Source organism: Labrus mixtus, chromosome 2 (genome assembly GCF_963584025.1).
Source record: "Labrus mixtus chromosome 2, fLabMix1.1, whole genome shotgun sequence".
Classification (NCBI taxonomy): domain Eukaryota; kingdom Metazoa; phylum Chordata; class Actinopteri; order Labriformes; family Labridae; genus Labrus; species Labrus mixtus.
Genome location: NC_083613.1, coordinates 3,502,046 through 3,528,458, shown reverse-complemented (window position 1 = coordinate 3,528,458; position 26,413 = coordinate 3,502,046). Strand labels below are relative to the sequence as shown.

At 40.2% G+C, this 26,413-nt stretch overlaps 3 protein-coding genes across 4 annotated transcripts; 2 read left to right on the top strand and 1 right to left on the bottom strand.

Moving 5' to 3' along the window:
• Positions 1 to 308: 308 nt before the first annotated feature.
• On the top strand, positions 309 to 7,776 carry LOC132981248 (E3 ubiquitin/ISG15 ligase TRIM25-like). Its single transcript, XM_061047437.1, has 8 exons — positions 309 to 466; positions 3,741 to 4,359; positions 4,570 to 4,665; positions 4,784 to 5,017; positions 5,582 to 5,750; positions 5,936 to 5,974; positions 6,139 to 6,816; positions 7,494 to 7,776. Exons 2-7 carry the CDS (start codon positions 3,760 to 3,762, stop codon positions 6,348 to 6,350), a joined length of 1,350 nt encoding a protein of 449 aa, XP_060903420.1. The 5' UTR covers positions 309 to 466; positions 3,741 to 3,759; the 3' UTR covers positions 6,351 to 6,816; positions 7,494 to 7,776.
• Positions 7,777 to 7,965: 189 nt separating this feature from the next.
• dgke (diacylglycerol kinase, epsilon) lies at positions 7,966 to 18,662 on the bottom strand. Its single transcript, XM_061047436.1, has 11 exons — positions 17,961 to 18,662; positions 16,854 to 17,013; positions 16,618 to 16,737; positions 16,318 to 16,461; positions 16,068 to 16,225; positions 15,365 to 15,413; positions 15,163 to 15,276; positions 14,971 to 15,042; positions 13,319 to 13,446; positions 12,893 to 13,004; positions 7,966 to 10,847 (listed from the first exon to the last, which is right to left on the bottom strand). The coding sequence occupies exons 1-11, from the start codon at positions 18,413 to 18,415 to the stop codon at positions 10,617 to 10,619; spliced, it is 1,743 nt and encodes a 580-aa protein (XP_060903419.1). The 5' UTR covers positions 18,416 to 18,662; the 3' UTR covers positions 7,966 to 10,616.
• Positions 18,663 to 20,700: 2,038 nt separating this feature from the next.
• Positions 20,701 to 25,123, top strand: c2h17orf67 (chromosome 2 C17orf67 homolog). Of its 2 annotated transcripts, none has more exons than XM_061047439.1 (4): positions 20,701 to 20,859; positions 22,296 to 22,396; positions 24,069 to 24,189; positions 24,932 to 25,123. In XM_061047439.1, the coding sequence occupies exons 1-3, from the start codon at positions 20,805 to 20,807 to the stop codon at positions 24,183 to 24,185; spliced, it is 273 nt and encodes a 90-aa protein (XP_060903422.1). In that variant the 5' UTR covers positions 20,701 to 20,804; the 3' UTR covers positions 24,186 to 24,189; positions 24,932 to 25,123. The 2 variants fall into 2 exon arrangements, 1 of the variants encoding a protein (XP_060903422.1); XR_009674519.1 differs by having other exon boundaries at positions 20,714 to 20,859; positions 24,069 to 24,256.
• The last annotated feature ends 1,290 nt before the right edge of the window (positions 25,124 to 26,413 follow it).

Sequence of the window (26,413 nt, the reverse complement as noted above, 5' to 3'; positions counted from 1 at the left end):
GAGACATGCATCCATAGCGAGAGAGAGAAGGCAGGCAAAAGAGAACCTCTTCTCAGATCTGTATTAGTGCAAGAGTGAAAATGGGATATGCAAATAAGTTAGAAACATATGTTTATTATGTTCTTTCTCTATGCAGACATAACTTTAGTATGTTCTTAAATGATTGCTATAATGTTGGTTACAAGTGTTTACAGTAATGTTAATATCCTGTTATTAGGTAGGCCACCTAGTGGGCGCTGTTCAGGCAGGAGTGAGCTGTGTAGTCCGGGAAGAGGAAAAGAGGAGAAGAGATGTTGTGAAATATACTCTGCGTCAAAGAAGCTGACTAAAGTTATAAGAAAGATCCAGAAGTGTTTGGACTGATTTATTCCTTCACATACACCCACGTCGCTTACACATCCACAGCGAGAGAAAGAGAAGGCTGTATTTCTGCGATTAATTTGGAGTTAGCAGCACTTGCAAAAGGGTAAGTTGGTTTTAAAGGTACACTATGTAGATTTGGTGGTGAGATTTGAAGGTTGGAGAAGTCAAACAATCTGTGCTATATTTTCTGAACTAAATACACAAACTTTACTCAAAGGAAAAATGGGTCCTTGAACACTGTTTGGAGCTAAAAAGCGACCAGGAGAATTACGATTTCACTGTTGCAGCTTGAGCTAATCATAATAAAGTATGTGATTAAAAAAATAAAGTTTATGTGGGTATGACCTCACTGTTTTGGGCGTGGAAGCACAATGACAAAGCATTTTTAGATGGATTGATTGATTGATAAACTTTATTGATCCCCGTGGGGGAAATTTGTGCATTACAGCAGCTCAAGAAAACGGGACGGGAATATAATTATTGAAAATAAAAATAGAAGATGGGTGATGTTAAGGTCTTGGCACTGTACCAGTTTACCAATACACTACGAGTGAACTGGGACAGTGCAGTATTGGTAAAGTGGGACAGCCATTCAAGTCATAGTTTAGAGGGGCAGATTATATAAGATTAGTTTTCTTTCTGCTCCTTTTCATTCAAAATTTGAGATTTTATGTTTGTTTTTTAATTGTATTACGAGGTTTACATTGATTCAAAACAATGCAAAACAAGTTTATATCTCCCCCACGGGACAGGGCATCAGCCCCCACGTTGTTTGTTTGAATGAAATACATGTATAATTACATAAATAGTAGGCTATGTTGTGTATGAAGTTAGGTGGCTAAGGTTAACTTAAATTGTCTGAAAAAAGAAAAACTTATTATGTTGTCTTGCTGAAGGAAGCATTTACTTCCTGTTATATATCATCCGGAAGACTAACCCGCCTTTGTCTTCCTAGAAGAGGAACAAGTTAACGTTAGCCACCTAACTTCATACACAACACATCTCCCTTTTTCTCATGCTGCATTTCCTGTTCTATGACAGAAAAGACACTGTCTCTCACCTGTGCTGCCAGTACTTTCCTTTTCCTTTCTTGCTTGCTCTGTGTGCTTTGGCACAGGTTTGACATCTGTTGCAAAAATGTTCTTCTTTTCTTTTATCCTTGAAGCACTTTCTTTGCTTGCATTTGCTTTGTTTCCATCCCTTGATGAGGCGTGCTCTTGTATGTTGCCAAACAATGGATGAGAAGCAATTTTTGCCTGCTTGTCCACGAAGCTGACCAGATTACTGGACCTGGCTGTCCTTCCTGACCTTTCCTGGATGTCATAAGCAACCCCCCTCCACTTATCTCGTAACTTAAAGGGAAGCTTAGAAATGATTGCCCTCATATTAGTAGGGCTATCCATTTCTTCAATATAGTCCATGCTGTCAACTGTATTACAGCAACTTGTGAGGAACATCGCAAACTCTGTGAGCGCTTCTCCGTCTTCTGACCTAATAACAGGCCATTTCAATGCTCTTTCAATGTAGGCAGAAGCAATAGTATATTCATTCCCAAAATGTTTGTTCAAGAGCTTCTTAGCTTCTACATAGCCTTTGTCAGGATGCATATGTGAACAACTCCGAACGAGAATCTTAGGTCTGCCATGGGTGAACTGCTCAAGGAAATGCAACCTATCCCGGTTGCTGTCTGTTCTTTCATGAAGAAACCAAACTCCAGGGGATCTCCATTAAAGACTGGGACATTTAGAGGTGGGAGAGTGGAGACTCTCTGTTGCCTCACTAAAAGCTCTGTAATCTCATTTTGTCGCTCCATGACATTCAGCAAATCTCCAATATCAGCAACTCTGCTTTGTCTTGTGCTGGACTTTTTGCTTGACTTAGCATTAAGATGATGAGGTCTGCCATCTCTTTCTGAGCTATGTTAAAGCCTGATTCTCTGTGTTACATCTGATCTGGTCATGTCGTGCTACCAAGGCTGCCCGTTCAGCTTCTACTTTAAGTCGAGCAGAAGATGCAATTGTAGACACACTTGAAACAGATCGGCTGCTTTGCGACACACTACTGTGTTCGACTGATGATATCATTGAGGCACTATCTGTAGGTTCTACCTCAGCATCCATTATTTTAGCCTCATCTGCCTGTTGCTGAACTATTTTCAACCACTTTTCCACATTCTCTACAAATGTTTGTAATTTGATGAATTTAGGCTCATACCACTGCGTCTCATCATGAAGAACTTCTTTGTCGTTCATTTCGACTCTAATTGCATCGTTGACTGCACAGAATTCCATGTACATGTTTGTGAAGTCAGTGGTCATTTTAGCATTCACTTCTTCAGCATTGCTGTCATCCTCCATAAGAGCATCAATTTCCTTCATCTTTCTCGTGAGATAAGCAAACTTAGCTTTCCTTGCTCCTTTTAGCTGATTAAGCTTTTCCTCAAACACTTTAACAGTAGGCTTTGGTACTCTCTTTGTGGCTGATTCTTGTCCCACTTGGTCCATGTTAATAACGTTGCAACAAACTCCTCAATCAAATGAACGGAGGTCTGTGTGGTTATAAGTGCTCAGTTTATGTGTCCTGCTGCTGCAAAGTGTTCCTGCTGTCGTAAAGCAGAGCTAATTGGCGTAAATTGCCATGTGGGTACAGGTGAATAAATACTCAGATGACAAGACATTCTACCGAGCAGGACGAGGAGCAACAGTTTTCTGACCTCCACGGTTTTAGTTTTTGGTCAAAATAAATGAGTGATATTTATAAGAGCTTATTTTGTAAACTGCAATTCTTTTTTGAGGAATAAATCGTCTTTCTTTGTCACTTTAAATTTGCCTCCTTTCATCTTTGGATTACTTTAAAAATATGTCTTTTGGAAAGTAGCCCACGAGTCAGAAACTTCTAGTCCTGCAAGAAGTGGCAAGAGGATTTTTGTTTGAGTTAAGTTGCCACTACAGGCTACCTTCTTAACATGTCCTCATAAAATGTGATTGTTAATTTGTATTTACTTTAATGCTAATTGCTAACTTCTCACATACAAAAGTATAGCACCCACATATAAAAATAAATAGCTAGTTAGCAGAGTCAATTAGCCAACTTCAGGGTGACATATTAATGCTGACTAATATTTCTGAATCCAATGGTAGAAATTAGTAGGGCAGGGAGGCAGAAAGAAAGGAAATAATAATATACCAGGTTGCCATGGTAGTTTCGATGAGTGAATTAGGCTATGAAACACAATAAAATAAATTTTGACTCAGGCTTTTCCCACTAGCGTGTCCTATCAAACTTAACTTCTATTTCTGTTGAATTTGTTGTTCAGTCGGATCCTGGCTTAGTCTACATATGTTTTCTCACTTTTATAATTTATATATCCCTCACAGCGTCATCAGAGCTCCAGTCATGGCTGAAGTGGATGACAGTCAGTTTTCTCTGATGAGTCTGGAGGATGAGCTGACCTGCAGTATCTGTCTGAGCCCCTTTAACTGTCCGGTGACCATCCCCTGTGGACACAACTTCTGCCAGGACTGCCTGCTGTCCCACTGGAAGAACTCCTACAGCTGTCCTCAGTGTCGGACCGTCTTCCCAACCAGACCTGAGTTGAAGAAAAACACCGTCATCAGCACTATTGTAAATACCCTCAACCTCAGGTCCAACAAAAGCGAAGCCAGCCAGGACATGGAGGAGAGCAAAGAAAAGGAGACAGATGATGTCATACGCTGTGATACATGTATGGAGGCAGAAGCGTCCCAGACCTGCCTGACCTGCATGGTCTCTTTCTGTGAGGAGCACCTGCGACCTCACAGAGAAAATCCCAAATTTAGTGCCCACCAGCTTTGTGACGCTGTCGGGGACCTGTCGGAGCATCTCTGTATGGACCACCACAAGTTAATAGAGTTTTACTGCAGCGAACATGGCCGTCCAATCTGCAGCCTTTGCCTGCAACAGGTCCACAAAGGCTGCCCCTTCATTTCACCTGAGGAGCAGAGGAACCAGAAAGAGGTGTGTTGGTACCTATATCATTTATGACACTACAGCTCAGCTCAACTCAAACTCTAATGGACTTGTAGGTTAAAATAAACATCTGCCTCCTGCAAAATACAGGGTTCAAGTTTAGATGTGCAAGGTTGAATTTACAAGTCACACAGCAGATAACTTTATTATTATTAACTTTAAAGTGGTTTTCAACTTTTGGTGTATTGTTATTTTCAGTCTGACCTTAGGGACAAGCTGGGTTTGCTGGACACGAAGATTGAGAGGACTGAGACTGTTTTGTTCCAAATGAAAGACGTGCAGAGCAAGCTCAAGGTATTTAAATTTTGTCTCAAAATTAGAGAACATGTCAAGAAGCATTTCATTAAAAAAAATATGTGATGGTGGTCCCTCTGTTGAGTTGGTCTTGTGTTTATGGCTCCTTTTTGTGTAGGATGCTTCAACCAAAAGGAAGACGGCGTTGGCAGGGATGTATCAGCAGATACGGGATATGTTGGCTTTAGAGGAACGTGAGGCCCAGCATGAGGTGGACCGGGAGATGGAGATTGGTCAGACCAAAGTGCAGGACTTCACGAAGAGGTTTACTGAGAACGCTGAGAACATGAGAAAAGCCAGAGAAAATATCAACAGTCTGCTTGGTCAATCCCGGACCCTGGCCTTTCTACAGGTGGGAGGAAAATATGAAAAACCAGTCAGGGAGGGTAAAAGGGAGAGGATTTAATGCTTAGCCTGAAGACAAAGGAGGAAAACATTAGGGGCAAGGGAATTGGACTGGATGCTATTTTGGTGAATGCTTCGTTTCAACCACAACATTTTGAAGAACAATCGTGTAACGTCTATAGCTACAGATGCATCAAGATTGTAATCAACATAATATATCAATCGACAATATTTTAGAATGCAACAGACCACATGAGTCAGTGTTGTTTTTAGCAATGATACCAACATTTCCTGGTTCTGAAACCTTGATAGTCGGATGGTGTATTATGTGATTTATGATCAAATATGTTTGGGTGTTTCAGCTTTGCCGTTTACATTATCACTATGTTTTAATGTATCAATGAATTGAGGAAATAAGTAGCTTCATGTAATTTCTGTTGAGATCATTTCTGTCTGTGGCTCCTCTGAGTGGTGCTATCACAAACAGATATATGCATGGTGCTACACCCTACACATGCTAGACCCATGTCTTACAAAACTTGGGGTATTTGCTGTCTCTTGTTTCTCACAGGCCTCCTTTGACTTGCCACGGGTTGTGAACTTTGACCCTTATGCCCCTCGAATCAACCTGGACACCAAGAAGGTGACAGCAACACAGGCCTTTGCTGCTGCGCTGAAGGAGCATCTGACTGAGCTCTTCAAACAGCCTGTTGAAGACAGACTACTGGCTCTAAAACCAGGTGACCCCACTGTGCAGAAAGTTTAACATGAAGCCAATCACTTTTCACCACAGTACATGTTTGTCTCATGACCTCATGTCATGAGGGAATATTGTGAAATTAATGAAATGCTTAGTTTAATGGAATAAGAGACACGTTGTAAATCAGCTAATACATGCACTGCACTTACTATATACCATTTGCAGATGGATCTGAAAGTTCTGCAAGTGCTGGACCTGAATCTGGTAAGTTCATCAAAGATGATTGTTTAGCAAAACAATTAAAGGAGCAAAACTACAGATGCCTCTTTGACAAGCATTTTGAAGCACAGACATCTTTAACATATGATAGAACAGTTGTAAGTGTGTGAAAGTTTCTTTAACTCCCCTTCCTACCTTAAAACTTCCAGATCCACCAGAGCAGAACAGTCCAGGTCGTGCGCCCATCCAGCCAATCTTCCAGCCATATCCTGTCCCTGTTTATTTTCCTCCAGATGCAGGCTGGAATTCATCCCAGTATGCACAGTCCTCTCACCCTCATAGGGGTCCACCTTTCAAGGCAGGACCAAAGACAAGTAAGATATCGAATCAGCACAATGTTTTATTGATCATGACAGCGTGATGAAAAGATCTCCATATTGATCATATTTAATTTAGCATTCATCCGATGACTTTTCCCAAGAAGATGATCATGAACAAGTCAAATCAAACCAACCAACTCCACACACAAAAATACACAACAAAACACAATACTTACCCTTTTAGCCAAACTTAGCTTTAAAGGCGAGAGAACCCAATCAGTTCGAATGGATCCCAAAGAAGGCTGCAAATGTGTGCAAGACCGACAACACACAGAAGGAACACACTTTGAACTAGCTCTGGAGATACTTTAGATGTAGCGGTCCAGGTTTTGTGATCTGTCTCTGAGGTTTTCACTCAAACACACTGTGTATGACGTACTCAAGGTATTTTGTATTATGATCAAATAGGTGAACAGAAAATGTGAGGATAAGCTGTTAAGCAAATGACATGTTCCCTTTTTCTTTACACAGACAAGAAAAATGATTCCAGTCACCAGTCGTCCCAAAGTATGTCATAAATCTTTATTATCTTGTTTACTCAAAAGTTATTTTTGTTTTCCATGCACACCATTTCCTGCTGACTCATCATTTGAAATAAAATCTTGACCAGATATACATGTAATGTTTGCATGATATGAAATATTACATTTAGAAAATGATATTTTTTTGGCTTCATGGATAAGAAAAACATGTTTAATCATTTGATTCTTGCACTTTGTTTGTTGGCTTAATCTTTTGAAAAATAATTTTCTGTTGCTCAACATTGAAATGGCTTCTCTGAGTTTTCTAACAATATTTCATTTTGTAAATCATAAACCTTGTTACACTTTTTGTATAAATGAGCTCTTAACTGGAACCATTTTCTCAGTATTTGTAAGCTCTTTGTGTAGTTTAATCTTTGTACTTAAGGTCTTGTCATGTGGGCAGGGCGGTTGTTTGATTAGAGATGTTTGAAAAATGAATCAAACAGCTCATAGCTCTCTTACAAAGTTGAAACAACCTGAGCTACGTATTTGCTAAGATGTTTGAAAACTCTGGAGGCTTTTCACATTCAGAACCCATTTTAGTAATGACTACAAAATCAGGTTTTCTCACAGTTGTACTTCACAGAATCAAGGTTTTAAAAGTGCACATATTTCAGAATATTATGTTTATATATATATATATATGTATTTATTTTTCAGAACAAGATAAAAAGCCCCCCGGTGCTCCAGGTGGAGGTAAACAGGGTGCCAAACAGTCTGATTTCACTAAGAAAGACAAAGACCATCCTTCATCTGGAAAATCCACTAAAGGCAATCCTTCATCTGGAAAATCCACTAAAGGCAATCCACGGCCTCACAAAAAAGAGTAGATGCAGTAGCAGATGTATTTGCTCTTTTAGGTGGAGGTTATCAGTATATCACATGATGGGGAGTACACTTGTCGCTTTGCATTGTGCATTAAAAGGCTTGTTGAGTAATGACACTGTCTGTAAATCTGTAATCTGTAAATGATTGATCAAGTGTGCTGCTGTTGCTTGTTGAAGAACACAGTGTCAGACGAGGTGTCTTGGTGAAAAGGATCTCTTATCAGGGGATAGTGGAACAGATTACCTTACTGAAATAATTTTTACTTATAAAATGACCCCATTAAAAACACAGACACGCAGACATGTGGTTTGTATATAAAATATTTATGGGAATGTCTTCAAATTCGAAAAATCACTTCTTTACATTCAGCTCAATCGTGTTTTTTTTTGTTGCTGTTAGCAACAACTTTGCAAAGCAGTCTTCCCTGCCATTAGAACATGATTGTTCATTACAAGAGCTCATTTTCCTCATATTTTTTATTTGTATTTACTCTTCAGCAAAGACAACATAAGGCTTCTTCTTCAGACCGTATTGTGTCCTTTTTCTTTCTGCACATTCCTATCAGCCTTATAGGGTTTTTTTTCAAACTAAAACTTAGCACAGAGGTAAGCATATTCAAATATTGATAATGAAAGCATTTTGTAGCAGACAAAGGGGTGATACGGGTGTCAAATTCAGTTTACATTAACGCTGTTTCATATCTTCCAAGACTCAGTCATTAAACTGAGCCAGTCAAAACATTAACACAGTCAGGTCCCTTCAACGTCAACCATAAAACAAGTTACAGAGTGGTCAGCCACACTGACAACCAGCTGAGTTGGAAATGTAATTACAGGCCAGGGAAAAACTGTTGGATTATTTTTCTGTTTTTACATTCTTATCAGTAGTGGACACACAAAATGTAAAGGTTATGTTACATGAATGAAAATCATTAAGCTCTGTGCAGTTAGTGGCTGTTTATAGACACCGACTCAGCTGTACATTGTCCACTGTCATCAGATCAAAGCTGCATTTATCAGGTTTTTTTTAGCTCTAGTATTTGAACGTATCTGCCAAAGCAAAAACCTGTGACCTTCTCACAGTGATAGCCACGTATGCCAGCACCAGAAAACTCCTTCAAGATCTTTAAATTCAGTCAGCACAAATTTGATGTTAAGCTTTGACGCTACATCAATTTATCAAGATTAACAAAAATATTATAATAATAACTAGCAACTGTGGTAAACATGGACGATCACGTAAAGATCAGACCCAGCGTGACTCAGTTTGAAGACATTCACTAAACAAATGGAGGATAATGAAACCATGCGGCTTGGTGAACTGCCAAGAGAGGTGCGTATTCCAAAAGCATAGGCATCACACGGCTAAAAAAAACAGATCCCTGTTGAGCCTCACTATGAGCAGCACACATTGAAAGCACAAACTGACATTCTTAAGACTTTCCTGATATGGCTGTTGGCACCAAGCAACCGCTCTGAAATACACAGGACCACCCCAAAAGGTAAAAGAAGAGACGTAGAAAAAGACACTACATGACAGAGAGACAGGAAACCGACTGTGTGCAAATCTGACGCAATCAAGAAACACTTCAATGTCACCTGAACACAACACATTAAAATGACACGCCCATATCTCTGATGGCATTAGGGTTAACCTGTTTGTTTAGTGGATGACCATCTACAAAACAAAATACTGCTCTAGTCCGCCACCTTGTGGTGACCATTTGGCAAAACAAAACATTTGAAATACATGAAGAGTACTTGAATAACATAAAACAACATGAGAGGGAGAGCGTAATCTCATCCGCAGTTATCACTGTCTGCAGCAACTTTAAAGGTCAACATGATGAGCGTGCACGTCCTACGTCCTAAGCATTATAAGCATCAGTGTAAGTGTCAAAACAGTGCAGAACAAAATGTGTAAACAGCAGGAACCAGGTAAACAGAGGGAAAACAAAAGGCAAAACAAGTCCTCTGAATTACTTGGAAGTACTTTAAAAATGAACAAGTTAGCTTGTTTCCTGTGAGTTTTACAGGAAAGGTAAATATTGTTTTTCTCGACTGCATCTTAGTACGATTTAACACTTTGGCGAGCTCCTCGAGACAGTGCATCATGAAGGTCACAAACCAGCATCAATGTCCAGTGATTGACAACACATTGTTGTAACAGAACCCTTTCTTCACAAAGACTTGAATCATGAGGTGACAAAAAGCAGCAGATACTTCAAAATGTTCAGAAGCCTGTAAGGGGGGAATTGACCACATCGTCTGTACAGTTAAACATTTCATCGCCTGGAGTCACTAAAGCACTCCTATATTATTCAGAAAAGGTGTGTGCTGTTTGTTTGTGCTATTATTGGAGTAAAAAAAAACAACAACACACTAACAGATAGTAAAGCATAGCATACTGCTTAAGCCAAATCTACACTTTTACATTCAGCACTGTTTTCTGCATCGCCTCTTCATCCCCCTGCTGTTTATTCAGACATGGCTTTAAAGTGTTTCAGTCAACTGACTTTGGGCAACGTGTTTAAAAATGGCTCACTGATCCCTGCAGGGTTGCACTGGGCATGTGTAATAAATACAGTATAGCTGAATATAGATATCTCTGGCACCAAGGATCATCTTCCTCTTAAACATTCACCTCCTCCTGACCAGCTGTGGAGAGGGGACTGCCTGAGCTGTGGGTTACAATACATGGTGGACAAAAAATACCAAAAAAGCAGATCACACCAGCCCTATTCCAAACCAACCGTGCTAACAGCTGAGAGTTCTCTGAGAACAAATGATTATACGAGAATCTCCTCTGAGATCTTTGTATTGAGCCCATGCAAAGATCTCAGAGGAGGGGTGAACCAGTGCCAGTGCAAAGGAGGGGTAAATAAAAAACTGGGCTTCAGAAAAAGAACACGAGGGTTAAATAGAGCTTCAGATTGCGTGACGTTTGGTGTGTGGATCATGCACGAACGGAGGCTGGCCCGGGGGGACGCGGGGAGTCGTGTGGGGTGGGGCTCTCCGTCTCAGAGGCGCTTGATTCGTCGTCGTCTTCGTCATCGTCGTCTGTCTGCTCGGCGCTGTGGTACAGCATGAGGGCCTGGGTCTTATGGGTGATGGTGATGGTGCAGGGGCCCTGGGCCCACGGCTCGCCATCTACCTGCATGGGCATCTTGGAGCTCTTGAGAACCAGCTGGAGGGAAAGAGAACACCTGACACTTCAATATGAAACGAGTCTTATAGAGGGAATATTCTGTCTGGGCAAACGATTGTAGTAATGTCAGTTACCTCCTTGTCTAGCGCTACATGATTTGTCTTTTCTAAATATCAGGCTGCTGTGAGCATGAAAAACAATAGCTCTGGTGTTTTAAGTGTAACGGAGTTAATGATTCCACTTGCCATCACTTGGCATAGAATGTCTTTATTTGACTATTTCTATTGTTTAAATACTGTTTATAATTAATTCTAATGAGTATCCACTGGGACTCTGTGTAACAGGAGCGCCCTCTGCTGGTGCCCCTGTAGACTTGAGCGGTGCAGCCTGTGTATCTTTGCCAGTCTGCACTATGCTGTCCCCGTGGTTAGTTTATGTGTAAATAAGCTCTGCTGAAATACTATAAAATATGTTTGTTTTTCTTGATAAAAGTGATATTTTTCCATTTCACATGTTTGAGAGAATCTCCGAAATTATTGTAAAACCTTTCTGTGATCATATTACTATGTTTTTGAATCATTTAGGCTCACCATGTTGTGTGTTATGTAACTTCTGATCTCTGTGGTGTAGCTTTTAACAGGTTGCTCAAGTATTTGTTTTTATGTTTTAGCAATGTTGGAGCTTATTACTAGAGGAGTGGCTGTGAGAGACCGTATGTGCTTCTGTTGTTATCAGATTAAATGGCGTGCTGGTGCCAAAAGTAAAAGTGTTTGCCTGATTCATCACACAACGCAAGAGAGAGTGCACAACCGCTACATAAGGATGAAGATATTTGTCAGAAAACATCAGCAATAAACTTCACAAGCCGCAGCTGCAAATCAATGTCATCTCTGCTCTTCTTCTCTTACAGACTGCTCTGACCATCAACAAACATGCACCGCAAAAGTGAAGTGTAGTGAAGTCAAAATATGCATGTAGAAAATTATCATCTTGACTGAAATCATTGTTTTCATAGAGATGGTGAAAGATGTCAGTCGATGTTCATTTGCAGCTCACTGGTTTAGCTTTTGAGGACATACTGTAACTGCAATGGAGACTCTTAGCAGCTTCAAAATAATAAACTAAAATCACTCAAATAAACTTGATTTCTGTTTTTAATCGTTGAAACATATCCCTTCATACTTGAATACTGTACGCCTTGATTTGATATTATACCTCATTACATTATGCTAGGAGGGCCACTCGACAAGCCCCTCTGGGTTTATTTGGCTCCTCCAGCACATTTCTTTCAAAATGTATATTTTGTTAATTAACTAATCATTATGTACTGTCTGTTTTTCCATTGATCTATTATGGTTTTTTTTGTGCAATAAAAAAAAAGCTTGCGTTGAAAAAAAAGTACTAGTAAATAAAAATGAGTGACACTACCAATGAAAGTGGCAGATAGGCGAAGAAGGTAAGTTTCCAACCCTGCTATGAATGACTTGAAGACCACTTATCACATTGTGTTATTTACCAATCTGACAGTGACTCCCTCAAATTCAAGATATGTTTTCAAACGTTTTCTCCTCCACATTTTCACCAACCTTTTGTTCTTCTTACTTATGACGAGGACAAACGTACACCGCGGCTAAAGAAACGTTTTACCAAAACGATCTCCTCCGTCGTTCTTTGTGGTCGTGCTACCTAGATATCCAACATCTGTGTCCTTGTTTCTGACAGGATGTTTAAACTGATCCAAAATGGAATTCCATTGGATCTCTATTTGGAAGTCTCTGTAATGATTTTCCCGATTTACACGTATGTTGATGTTTTAACACAGTTTTACGAGTGGATCTTTTATTGATTTATTTTAACCTAATTGTAAGAGATCACTATAAATCACTGCTGTGATGACTCAAACCACAGAGAAAACTCATTTCACACCTTTATTATTTGATTTCTCAAAGCCCATGTGTGCAAGTAAACACTGTGGCAGAGCCTTGTTTGTGGTGTGTGTGTGTGTGTGTATGTGTGTGTGTGTGTGTGTGTGTGTGTGTGTGTGTGTGTGTGTGTGTGTGTGTGGGGGGGGGGTATTTCCTCACCCTGACAGTGTGAGCCTGTCCCAGCCGTATGGGATTGGCCAGCTTGACCTGGATCTGAGCACAGTGGAAGGAGCCAAACACACCCATCACCTCCAGTAGACCATCATCCAGCCTGCAGGGGGGAGACAACAACTGAACTGCTGCGCACTGCTAGTTGCTATGGTAACCTGGAGTGCTTTATATACAAATACCTGTAAAGTGGAGCCTTTACAATCACTTAAGCTAAATTCTGCTTACTTATAGTGGATATATGACCTGTGTGACATTTACACAATAATACTGTATACACCTGTTATCTAGGTGTATACCAAGACAGCAGGTATCTTGGTATACACCTAGATAACCTGTTTACCTTGAAAACTCATGTTGATCATTTGAGTCCAAGAAGATAAAGTGTATCGTATCATATGCCAGTTCTTGTCTTACCTTGTGGGTGGGCAGGGTTCATCCCCCATACCATCCCAGAGTCTGCAGCCTCCACCCCAGTAGCCAATGTTGCAGACTATGATGCCCTCCAGACTGGGCAGCTGAACTCTCTCCCCATCCAGCTCCAGCTGTGGTAGAAACACACGGACAAACACACACAGAGTATCATCAACTGGATGCTGACTTGATAAATCAATTAAATCTTTTCCTTCTCTGTCACAGAAGTGAAAGACATTACTGATTGCATGTTATATTTCAGCTAGGTGATACAGAGGATGTATGCACACATTGACAAACTTGCCACATTACATTTTTGGGAAATTCAATTTTAAGTTGAAAAATAAACTACAGAGTATGATACAAAAGAAAACACTTAAAATTCAATAAAAATGTATCAAAGTGCAGTGAAGGAAAACTTTAGGCTAACATATCTGAACAAATTCCTCCTGTAAATAAATTATAGAGTGTGAACCAGTGATTAACAACGTGTAGGCCACAGCCCCCTGTAGGCCTGTGAAGGCACTGCAGGAAGGACACAAAAGTTAAGTTACCATCAAACACAAGACAAAGTTTATAACTACATTTTAACAATGTAGATTTTCACTTTTTATGCTGCTATGAAATGTGTTTGTGGATTTATTATTAATTTGTTCTACATTGCTGTAGACAAACTCTTACATAGAATCTCTTAAGTAAAAACTACAGGAAAATCCAGTAAATGTAATCTCAAATGTGGGTCAGATGTGTGATATGAGGCTCTGGTTGGCCCTCAAATGATATTTTTTATCTGAAAGTGGGCTGTGGCATTCTGAAGTTATAAAACTACACTGGACTGTAGACAACATACAATAAAGAAATCTTTGTTACTGGTTAGCCTGTAGTGATAAATAAATAATAACCTGTTGCAGATTACATTTCTACGGCGCCCCTGAATTCCCAAAAAGTAGAAAACTTTTTGGGCCTTCAGAGGCTCCGTACGTTTCATCTTAGTTTAACGTGAAATCATCTCATTTGAGTTCTTGCTGGGAGAGAGTTTAAAAGATCAAAAACACCAATAAATGTGAATGTAAATATTCTGCATTAACAATCAAATGAAATGAGACACAAAATGCAATCATGCAATTTCAAAATAACAGGAAAATTGCATCTGGTAAATATCCAGAAGTAGTCATTTTGTTTGCAAAATGTGATGCAAAAAAGCATCATAAGGAAGAAGTCTAGTGCTCCAGAGAAGATTCAGCATCTGCAGACTTGTTCTCAACATGCAAGAATACAGGTTTGTTTTTTTGTTTACGACCCAACACATGTCACATCATTATAGTTTTCATTACATTTGTGATTCTTACATGGTCATCCCCCCCGATATTGAAACATATCACAATCGTAATATCAAACTGATAAACCCAATATGACTTTATTTTTCAATATCCTGAAGCCCCAAGCAAACATGGAGTCTATAAGTTTAGTATGAAGGTCAGATGTGACAGGAAATTAAAAATCATACCTGAAGATACAGCTAGATAAGAGGAGGCCAGACTTCTAATGTCGAGTGATTTCCAGCAAAGTGTATCACAAAGAGTGAAAACTTTCATTCATGAAGAGTGAGGAAAGAATGAACACAAAAGTTGATTACATGAATAAGGCTACTGTACCTCAATCCTCTTATCCAGATCCTTACATTCCTGCACTAAACAATCTTTGGTTCCATACAGGAAATACACGGCCTGAGAAACAGAACAAAGACTCACAGTGAGGAACTGCACTTTGCATTAATAGTTAAACTCAGTCAACATTTGCATGTGATTTATTTATGTGTTCAGGTCACGTGGCTCAAACTCTCTCACCTTGTTGATGATGCGGCTGGAGAAGAAGGAGGGGGTTTTCTCGCGGTGTGTGTGAAAGTTGAGCGCCATCAGAGCGTCAGGCCCCACAGAGAAGTAATTGTTCATGGACAGCACCTGAGGAGGATGGAGAGGAAGTTAACCGACAACTCCAACACATCAGGATATCAAAATAAATATCTACCAACTGAGAGTTCATGCTCACCTTTGGCTTGCGAAAGTAGAGGCCTTTTGAAGCCACCTGCACTTTCCACCTGAAGAGGATCAAATAGAAAATGACCAGAAATTAAGGAAACACCAACAAGGCAAGAGCTAGAATCTGACATACATGAAGGTGTACAAAAGTAGGCTAGTGCCGTTTTGTTGTTGTTGCTAATTCTTCATCTAAAGTTTACAAACCTCTTCATATTGATAGAATTACACATGCAGGATTGTCTATTCAATCACAGCTGATCAGGACGTCTTGATCAAAGTAGAAGACTGTTCAATTCCCTGCACCAACCAACTCCAAACTGTACAGAACTCAGAACTCAGGCTTTAGATCAGATCCAAATATTCAGTTCAATCAAACCTGTTTTCACTTCTAGGCAAAACATTTTACTGATTTCTTTTCAAGCTTGAACTTTGAGATCCTCACATTGATGTTTTGTCTGTTGTAAACAAAAGGGGATAAATAATTTGCTGTCAGGAGTAAAAACTTCTCTGTCTTTCTGTTCTTGGCTCTAATGTATTTGTGTCTTATTTATTTTAAACCTAATCATTTTAGACCCTGAACACAACACGGGTCAACATAAATTAAAAAATGTTTTTGTAATTTTAACCCACAAAAACTCAATCATATTTACAAACTGAGGACAAACGATCATTCTGTGAAAACTCTGCCCAGAAGCGAGTTGCCGTGCCCCCACCTGTCCATTTTGACCACCTCAGCATCGAGGATGTTACGGAGAACCTGTTCCACAGGGATCTCTCCAGCATACCCGGCACCCCAGCCTAAAGTGTTGGAAAGGTCATTTCCTGTCCCCAGGGGCAGGATGGTCACTCGTGGCATAAACTGGTCTTGGCCCTGACAGCAGACAACGAGAGAGCAGTTAGGTGAGCTGTTAAACAGTTAGTGTTACACAAGTGGAGAGAAGAAGTCAAGAGTTGATGTCTAACCTTTAGCTTCATAGTATCAATGGCGTCCAGCACCCAGCCCACTGTGCCGTCACCACCACACACAATCACCCTGACGCTGCCGGGGGGCAGCAGGGTGCACAGCTGGAGGGCTTTGGAGGGAGTCAGTTCAGACAGGTCAAACACCTGGAAGACAGTGTGGAAAAAAAGACTCAGGTTTTTACAGAAATGCATTCTTGACTAATGCCAAAGATGATAAAAAAAAAGGATAAAGAGTGCATGTTGGTTTGAAGGATGATTTAGTGCTTCTGACACAAACCAAGAAAAAAACTTCAGACTTACCTGCACTGGATTCAGAAGAGTGCGAAATTCTCCCAGCAGAGCCTCTCCCATGTTGTTCCCACTACGTGTGTTTGCCAAGACCAAGACCGGAGTCCAGCCACTCCCACAGGAAGAGGCCAGCTACACAAACACACATATGACACCAACAAGTCAGCTGACATTAAAACATATCTGATATACAACAGAAAACCAGCAGTATCCACTATGCTAAAAAAAAACAATCAGATATTTAGCACCTTGCTGTACTCATCCGGGTGGCGGCGGCGGAGCTTGTTGACGTGGTAGAGGTAGTGAGGAGGGATGATGAGGCTGTGGAACTCGCCCAGCTCACACTGGTCTGCGTCGTCCAGGCTCTCCAAGCAGTCATCGTGCACCGTGGTCTGACACCACACACACCTGAAGGAGAGACAAACACATGTTAGGAAAGTACACTCTTAGAAATTCCCCTGTTAAAAAACGGTAAACAACTGGCAGTAGGGTTGCCAGGAAGTTCCTGTAAAATTAACGGTATATTGCTGTTGCTGAAATTTACAGTTTTCTAACGTTTTTTTAAATACAGCAAAAAGCTGTGATTTTAAACCTTAACAGGAAAATACTGTTGAAAGGATTAACTGTTTAATACTGTTTATTTACACTTCTTCACAAGAGGTATATTTGCAGATTTTTACTGTGAATTGTAAATACTACACCTAGCTATAGATTTGTTTCCTTCTATCAAAATGGACACAATATATTTATTTTCTAAACCTAGTGATTTGATAAATGATTCCTTGCATGTCATGTTATAAAACACCATGTTTTAAAATAATAAATAAACAGTGCCTTTAAAATTGCAACTTAAAATGTTAAGACAAATGCATTGCAAAAACTACGGTAAATTACTGTTTTGTTTCCTTCAAGCAATTAACATTAAAATATTGTTATAAACCGTTATAATACAGTAATGTCCTGTATTTAAACATGACAGGATCATACTGATGAAATTTCCTTGTAAATTTACAGCAATTTCTTAGAGTGTATGAAAATACACTAAATCATCTCTTGACCCCCCTTTGGTCCATCTCTAACATTCACCTCTGGCCAGATGTTCTACGATTAGCAATCTACATAACAATATGGGATGTTGCCAGCTGGTTAGTTTCTCTCCCACAGAGCAGCAGCAGACGGATTATCATGAAATGAGGATGTGCACCAGTATGGCATGACAACTCTGGAAGGTTGATGCAGAATGTGGGGTGGGGGGGGGGGGGGGAGGCTGATGCCTCAACCTTAACAATGGCAGGTATGTCAATGTGTGCTATGACAGGTAGCCTACGTCAGGTTGCACCTGTAGCGTCTCATACCTGAAGTCACAGAGCTTCGGCTGGGTCCCACACTGCTGTTTGCACACTGTACAGTAGCTAGCTAGGGGGACATTACCGCGGACCCAGCGGTGCTCCATGCCCCCGTCAGGACCGGAGGAGGGGGCCATGATCTCCTTGCACGACAGGCTCCGGTCCGCCCGGCGGAGGCACAGGTCGTCGGCGCACACGCCGCAGCAGTCGCAGAAAGCCCCTTGGAGGATGTGCTGGGAGCAGACGCAGCAGTAGGTGGGCTTGTTGAACAGGTCTGTGTAGTGCCAGCCGTGCTTGCTCTTGCGGAAGAAATCCTTCATGTGCGTTTTCCGCTTGGAGCGCTGCGCGCTGCACCACAGTGTGATGATGACCGGGACGATGACGGCCACAGAGGTCCAGAAGAGGAGGGTCCACTCCTCCCGGGAGCCGCAGTCGTCCTGCACCTCGTCCCCCTCCCTGCACATCTCTGCTGAAGGATGGGGGATGCTAAAGAGCGGAAACTGGTACGACAGGAAAAGCTATGTAAACAACAGCGAGTAGAGACAGGACGTACGCCACGTTTTCTCTGCGACAGCCATGTTCACAAACATGTCCCGGACGCTGCCACTACTTCTATCTTAAAGATGAACATTTCAGAGTTTAACGAGCTATAAACAAGAGACACCAGTGTGACGTTTGGCCAATGAGCTACTTCGCAACCCTAGCCTGATCAGAGAGTGTTTCCATGTCAAGATGATTCACCCCACCAACTGGATGATACGCGCATGCGCACATACATACAACTCTAAAGCACAAAGAAGTACGTAGAGTGGGGAAAGTTTTTCAATTATATACAAAAAAAAAGAATAATAATTTTGAAGACAAAATGTTGCATTCCATTATTTGAGTCAAATAATTTGAATTATTAAGTTTAAGTGCTCAAGAATGTCTACAGAGTTTGTCAGGGCAGGCAAACCAAGTGTGTTTTTGCTGCATGGAGATCCTTATCCTGCCTAATAAAAACTGATAAAATGTATAGCCTAACTGATTACAGGTAAGCCTAAAATACATGCGTTCAAATTCCTGCTTCACTGAAAGTACAGAAGTATGTAGACCTAAGTAATAGTCCAGTCCTTGACAGATACGTCATCAGGTATGACACCAGAGAATTTGAAATAGGCTTCTTATGAATCACTTTGTTTTTAACCTGGGGGTCGGGTCATCCTGACATCTGCCACAGGGTTTTTGAATGACATTTTAAGAGTCAATTGGATCATTTAGGCAGTTTCTATAGCGTAATACTTGACCTTGACCAAAGACGTTGCACTTAAGTCCAGCACTTCTAAGTAACTACATTACTGCCTTACTTACTTTTCAATATTACTTTTGCAAGTGCAGCATTCTGTTGCTCGACATGTGAAAATGAGCTTAAACTATAATACATATATGTTATTATGTAGAGCATAGGTTTGTAAGTGCTCTGCCTTTTCCAAATAAACAATAAATGATTAAATATGCTATAATGCCAGATGTTTTGATAGACTTCTTTATGTATCAACCTCAGTAGTAGGCTCGTTGTTAAAGACTGGATATTTCCTGTTTGACTTGCGATATACAAGCGACCACGGAAAACAGCAGAGTAAACATCTTACTCTCTTTAACATCTCTGACTGTGAGCTCCTGACGCTCCTGATGTACAGCGTGCAGGCCGAGAGTGCGCATGCGCCTTCAATTCACCGTGAGCTCATAGCGTGTAAAATAATCACATTGAGGGAACAAAAGCTTTCTCTACCCTCAGGAATTAATCCCAACAACGTTCTCATTAAAGTGCGCAGGGTAATGAAGACGTGTGCGTAAAGCATAGGGGGGCGGGAAGAAGCAGGAAACGGAAAGGATGACGCACAGTGACGTTTTCATTTGAACGTCACTGGCAGTGCTCTAATCCGGGAGTGAAATAGCTAAGTAATAGTAGTAGGCTATATTAAAAACGTAGGCTGATGCTTGGGCAATAAATCCCGTCTTGGTGCATTGTATTTTATAAATTCTCATTAATTTATGTCAAGCCTTTTAGCCTTTAGGCCCATGCTTTTACTGCTGGACAAACCTGCATAGTATTGAAAAATGTATTTAGTAGTACGTGGTTTAACAAAATATAGTCCACCAATGTGAAAAATATACATTATTAAAAAATATGTATAGACATGCTAAATAAATTAAAAAGCTTCTAAACCTACTTTGGACGGAAGTCACATTTTGTTCTGAATTGAAGAGAAGCCACAGACTGTAACTCCTTTATTCCTCCTCTGATATTTCATCCATCTATATCCAATCAGAGGTAGAGAAAGATAAAGGATATATAGACTTTTGAAATGGCGCATACTGTGGGGTAACCTTCATTTACAAGAAAATAATCCATTTCAAAAACAGATTAGGCCTACACAAGTGTTCCCCTGCTAACACATCCGATCAGAAGTCATTTCCATTTGCTCAACAGAGAATTTAATTAAATGTTCAAAACGTCTCAAGAACATTCCCTTTCCCCTAGTGACTGGGTTTGCATCGCCATCTAGTGGACAGTCTTCTCCTTGCCTCACTGAATAGAATGCTGAATTTTGCAAATATGAATATTTAATATAAGAAATGTTAAACTGTATTTTTATGTAAAAGTACATGTATTAGCGTTTCTGATGATAGATAGGCTTGTGTATTCATGATTTATTTGTATTATCTCTCCAGTAACATGAGCAGGTATGTGACAGTTTGTGGTTGACATGCAGGAGGAGGAGGAGGAGGAGAATCTCCCCCTTTACCCCCTTTGGACTCTAGTCACGACTGCAGACCACAGGAGGCTCAGACAGAGAGAAGGTGAAGAAGATGAAGAAGCTGGTGGTGTTTTCGCTGTGCCTGGTCCTGCTGACCTTCTACACAGGTAGGAAACTCATGGGGGTTTACCCGGGAAGAGCAGCAACATGTAACATTGTATTACGGGGCAACATGATTCAAGATTCAAGATTCAAAAAACTTTATTGTCTATCACATTGTGACAGAAAATTACCTTTTGTTGAGGCTCAACATGAAAACATACAAACATTCACACTAACACTTACATCAGGTCATAAATAGCTAAAAGTCAAAAGTACCTACCATGGTAACATTCAAATCAAAAGGACACCTTTTTCTGTACAATACAGTAAGACAAACCTAATAGGGACATAACATGTTGTAGTTAGAACTGCATTATTAAAGTGCATCCCTATTTTGTTACATGATTGTATTTGGATGCAAAGATTAAATATCGGAGACTGTGCTGTATTATTTATCCCTGCTGCTTTTAACAGGTCTGATTTTGCAACAACCATCAATCAATTTCTATTTCTAGTGCAATGGCACAGCAAAGGTTATCACGTTACACATCACATAGAGACCAGGTCTACATTCTAGATCTTGTTCATTAAGTCACAACTGTAACATTAGTTACAACTGTTGTTGTTGCCATTTAAAGCCACTGTACCAATTTGTAAACAATTGGTTAAGCCGAGTTTAGAATAAAACTGAATTTTTGCAAGTCTTAACGATCGTTCATGTTTCTTTACATCAAAAGTACCTTTTTCATAATGAGATAACTGGAGAACTTTTTGCCACGTTGCTTTGGGGGGCCCAGGCAGCAGCAGGTCGTATACCTCGTGTTGACAGAGCTGGGTTTACTCACTGCAGCTCCCTCTGGCAGGAGAGGAAGACAGATTCAGCCTGGCTGCCTGGTGGGGTCATGTGCTGCGTTGACCGGGCTCCCCGGAGAGACACCAGGATGAATGGGCACTTTGTTACCTTCCAGCCAAATACCCTGCCTCCTTATGCAAGGCAGAGAGCCCTCACTCTGCGAGGTGTGTGTGTGTGTGTGTGTGTGTGTGTGTGTGTGTGTGTGTGTGTGTGTGTGTGTGTGTGTGTGTGTGTGTGTGAGTGTGTGAGCTGCACCCTTGGGACTCGTATTGGAAAATAAACAGCCTTACATAGACTGAGTAAACAGATCAGGTCACACACAGCTTTCCAGCAGCAGATCGGGTGAGAGGGGAATTCATGAGTCTGAAAACTGCTATTTTTACCCTGATGAGCCAAAACTGAGCAAACAGCTTTTGTTCATGGTAAAAAAAAAACTCAGGCAGAGGTTGAATGAAGATCAGACTACTAGACATGATACACTCACTAACATATACCAAACTAGATCATATAAAAACCTGGTTTCATTTTCTTTACCCAGTGGTTTTCTTCACAGCACCAATGGCAGTATATGGATTTGTGCATCACAAGACATGAGAGTAAACATTGAATCTCCTTGCTGTGAACTTCTTATCTTTCTCTCTCCCTCAGATGCCAACCCTATCATCAAAGAGCGCTTCGCTAAGCAGCTGCTCCGCAGCAAGAGGCAGGAGCGACCAATGAAGGCTGGCCACCCCGATGAGCCAATGCGGGTAAGGTTCATTCAGAGCAAAGAGCACAGACACATTATGGATTCAAGGTGGAGATTGTATAGTATTGACGGTTGATCATGCTGAGTGTGGAGCTTTATGGGCAACAATCTTTCTTTGTCGTATTTGAAAGCACCAATAAAAAATAAGAAGTCATAAACTGCTGTGATGTTCATTTTCAGTGTTCATGAAAATGTTTTTTTTATCAATAATGATGATTCCTCATAAGGAGCAAAAGATTAGAGAAGTAATTAAATGTTTAATTGATTTTTTAAACTCTACTCACATCATAATAAATCATACTATGCATTATGACATTTTTATACACAAGCAGGTGGGTTTATTTCATACTGTTTTTATGGTTTCTCCATCATTTAAAGACATATCTTATTTTCAAAAATGACATCTTATACACCAACAAGAAGGGATTTATAGGTGTGTTACATTTGTTACAATAATGCATCATTACAAAATCATAATGTTTAATGTTAAGTTGATCATCATGCTGAATATATTTGTCTTCATATAAAGGGATACGTGATTGGTGAGTGTTAGATAAGAATGTTCAGCATATTTTCACACTCTTTTTCTATACTTTTCTTTTCCAAACTTGGATAATTAATTTGACATATCAGTTAAAAATGTAAATCATCTCTAGTGTCTGTGAGTCAAGATTTATAACAAAATGTCACAATAACTAACTATACTAAAAAAAGCTTAGTCCACAGAGATCTTGTGCAGAAGAGTTTCATGTTTGATAAACCATAAATTAACATAATTTATTATTTAAGTTCTAATTGGAAATCACTAAGTAGAGTGTTATGTTGCTGATGAACAGTTTCTTACATTTACAATAAATGATTTAATCTCTATATTACTTTCAGGGCCTTCTTCAGATGAGCACTTCAGGGAGACTTGAAATCATTAGAAGGAATATGTTTTTTTAGATAGCTAGATTACAGTTCTGTCTTATGAATCCCATGTCAATTTGCAGAGTAAGACGTGTACCTCCAGCCTTCTTCCATTTATTTTCATTTGACCATTTTGTTCTTAGTGCAGCATCAGGATCCATGAAGTCATTTCTCTCTCTCTCTGAATCTGTGATGCTTTGAATGCAACCATTCATGACAGTGCAGGTCCAGACAAGCTCACCTCCGTTTAGCTTCCACTCATCTCTGTAATTTCACTTTGTGCTGTCATGTGCACTTTATTCTGCTGTTGTGTTGAAATGCAAACAGGCTGAGCAGAGGACTAAACCGCTCTGCGTCACAGCTGATTACCTAAGGTCTCATCTGATCAGCTACAATTCTACAATTGACTTAGCAGATGCTTTTATCCAAAGCGACGTACATCAGAGAGTAAGTACAACACAAGCAAGGATCTAGAAAAAAGGGAACAATGTCAGTAAGAGCAAACGATCAGCTTTGAGTCTGATTGGACACACAGGTGCTGACAGGAAGTGACCAGAGGCAAAGCACAACATTGAGGGCAGTTCTTGAGAGCTCTAATCAGTATAGAAACCATCTTATAAGTCGACGTTATCAAACAAAAACCATCGTCATTACCATCATCATCATCATCAATAATATGGAGACCATCATCAGCTCTTCGGTTGTTTCTTTATTTCTCATCTCTCTTCACCTCCACTTTGTTCACCCATTCCCTCCCTATACAGGAGCATCTTCTGCACATGCAGGCTCTGGATCAGAGGGCCCAGGAGACCAATATGGAGAACTGGCTGAACCCCCACTGCTACCCCCGCTGTGACAGGAACTACGGATACCCTGTGTGATCAGGTCACCACTAGTGTCTACTTTCAGGACCAACTCCAAATGTTTGATGCACATGAAAGCACACAGTAATGTAATGATGTGCACTTACATAGCTACATGATTATTCAAATGACTTCTAATCATCTGTTTAACATCACACAAACTGTCAGTCTTACAGATATCATGTAACAACTTGCAACACCTGATCACATTTCTAAACATCTCCAGGCTATTCCTGCGTCATTCATACAAAATGAATCTTTGACTTCCTGATGATTTTAGACATGTTCTGCTTTGTCATAAACAGAATGTTTAAGTCTATGTTTGTCACTGCTGTTGGGTTATTTCTCTTCCTGTTTTGTGATTTTATCATGAATACTTGGCACAGCAGGAAACCGCAGAAACAAAACTGTTTCTGGCTCAGACTTATGGTGTCAAATATTCAACACTGTCTGTTACCGTCCTTCAATCATCCAAATACAAACTGGATTAAAATCAACATTTTTCATTTGTTGATAGATGTCTTTAGTCATTCAGTTCATCTACAATCTTTAGGGTGCTTTTGAAAAGGCCTGAATCAGCTGGAAACCCTCGAAACCCAGACAGCATCAGTATAAAAGAACACAACAGATATCCCTCTGATGAACATTCAACATTATTGGTTTCATCAGACTCAGAGTGATGCTGAGTTGTGCACCATGCTTGATTTGGTGGAATTAAAGGGTCTGATTGTCATTGTTTGAATGGTTCTTGTTTGTTTTCACAGTGACAGACCACAAATGAGGACATGGATTCCAGACGGAAACAATAAAAGGATGAAATACTCTCTCCTGAAATGACCTCTTGATGTCTGCTGACTAACTCATATATATAATCTAATAACAGCTGTGTAGTTTAGTGTCTTTAACATCTCTATTGTGTTCTACCAACATTTATGAATAAATCATAACGCATGAGAGCCTCTGCTGTGTGACTGTTTTGTTCATCATCATCATCATCATCATTATTATTATGTTGGTATTAATAAATCAAACGACCGACAGGATGAAGAAGTGATAAAACTAAAGGCTGCCGACCTTTTTCCTTCAGTAGGCAATATTCTTTCTTTCAGTTTTTCTTCCTGAGTTAGCCAAGCTGTAGCCACCAGAGAATTGTTTGCTCCTTATGTCATTAGGCCTAGCAGATAGAAAATGACTTCGTGCGTTCACCCTTTAGCGATTATAAGATAGAAGGTTTTTTTGTTTCTTTATTTTTGATTGGTTGAAGGCCAGGAGCTGCTGTGTGATCAAAAGCCCATATGGACATTTTATTTCGATTAGGTCGGTTTGAATATCTGCACAATAAAGAGTTCAAAGGCATGTAAGATAGACTGCTACTACAACATTATCCCAAAGGTAAAACTGTCATAGATGCAGGGGGGTAATAATAAGAGTCACTTACACTGCATAGTGAGGGAAGCAGACCTTTTAAAAGACCCGATGGGGGGGGGGGGGGGAAACTCGAATGAACGCAATCTGAAATGAAAGCCGATCTGGAACAATGCTGTTAAATCAAACCATCAATCTTTATTTGTAAAGCGCACATTCAGAACAAATTCTATCGCAAGGCACTTTACAGAAGAGCAGGTACAAGATCTACACTTTATTAGGATATGCCTATGTATTATACAAAGACAATGTTATAGGCCTATGCGTTAATGCTAAAGGAGAAGTGACGCTTATTTAGAAGGAGTTAAATAAAAAAGGTAAAAGAAGGCCTAGAGAATGAGTAGCCTCGGTGTTTTTCTGTTGTAATTATCACATCTCATTACTTATTTTAAACAGCGGCATTTAGGACGCCATAGACTGCATTAAATAAAATACCACAGCATATTCTGAACTGGCCCAGCGGACTTTATTCTAGGCCTAAAGAGAGAAAGAAGAAGATCCCTTTTTTTACTGACATGAATGAAATAGAAATAAAAGTGGGCCTATAGCCTCTGTCTGCTAAATGAGCGGACTATGGTCATATAGCCCGGGGCCTGTAGGCTTAACTCATATACCGTTATCACAGTGAATATCATCTTCAGTGGAAGATTAAAGGAAGCCTGTTGTAAATAAGACCCCCGCGTTTTTATGAAAAGCCAGGGACAACACGAAAAAACCTAAATCTCCCTGACATTATGGGTTGGCTTTGAGGCCTTCATTACTGCATAACACGTTTTGCATGAAAAAAAATCGAAATCTCTATTGAAGTGATTGGTGGGCTC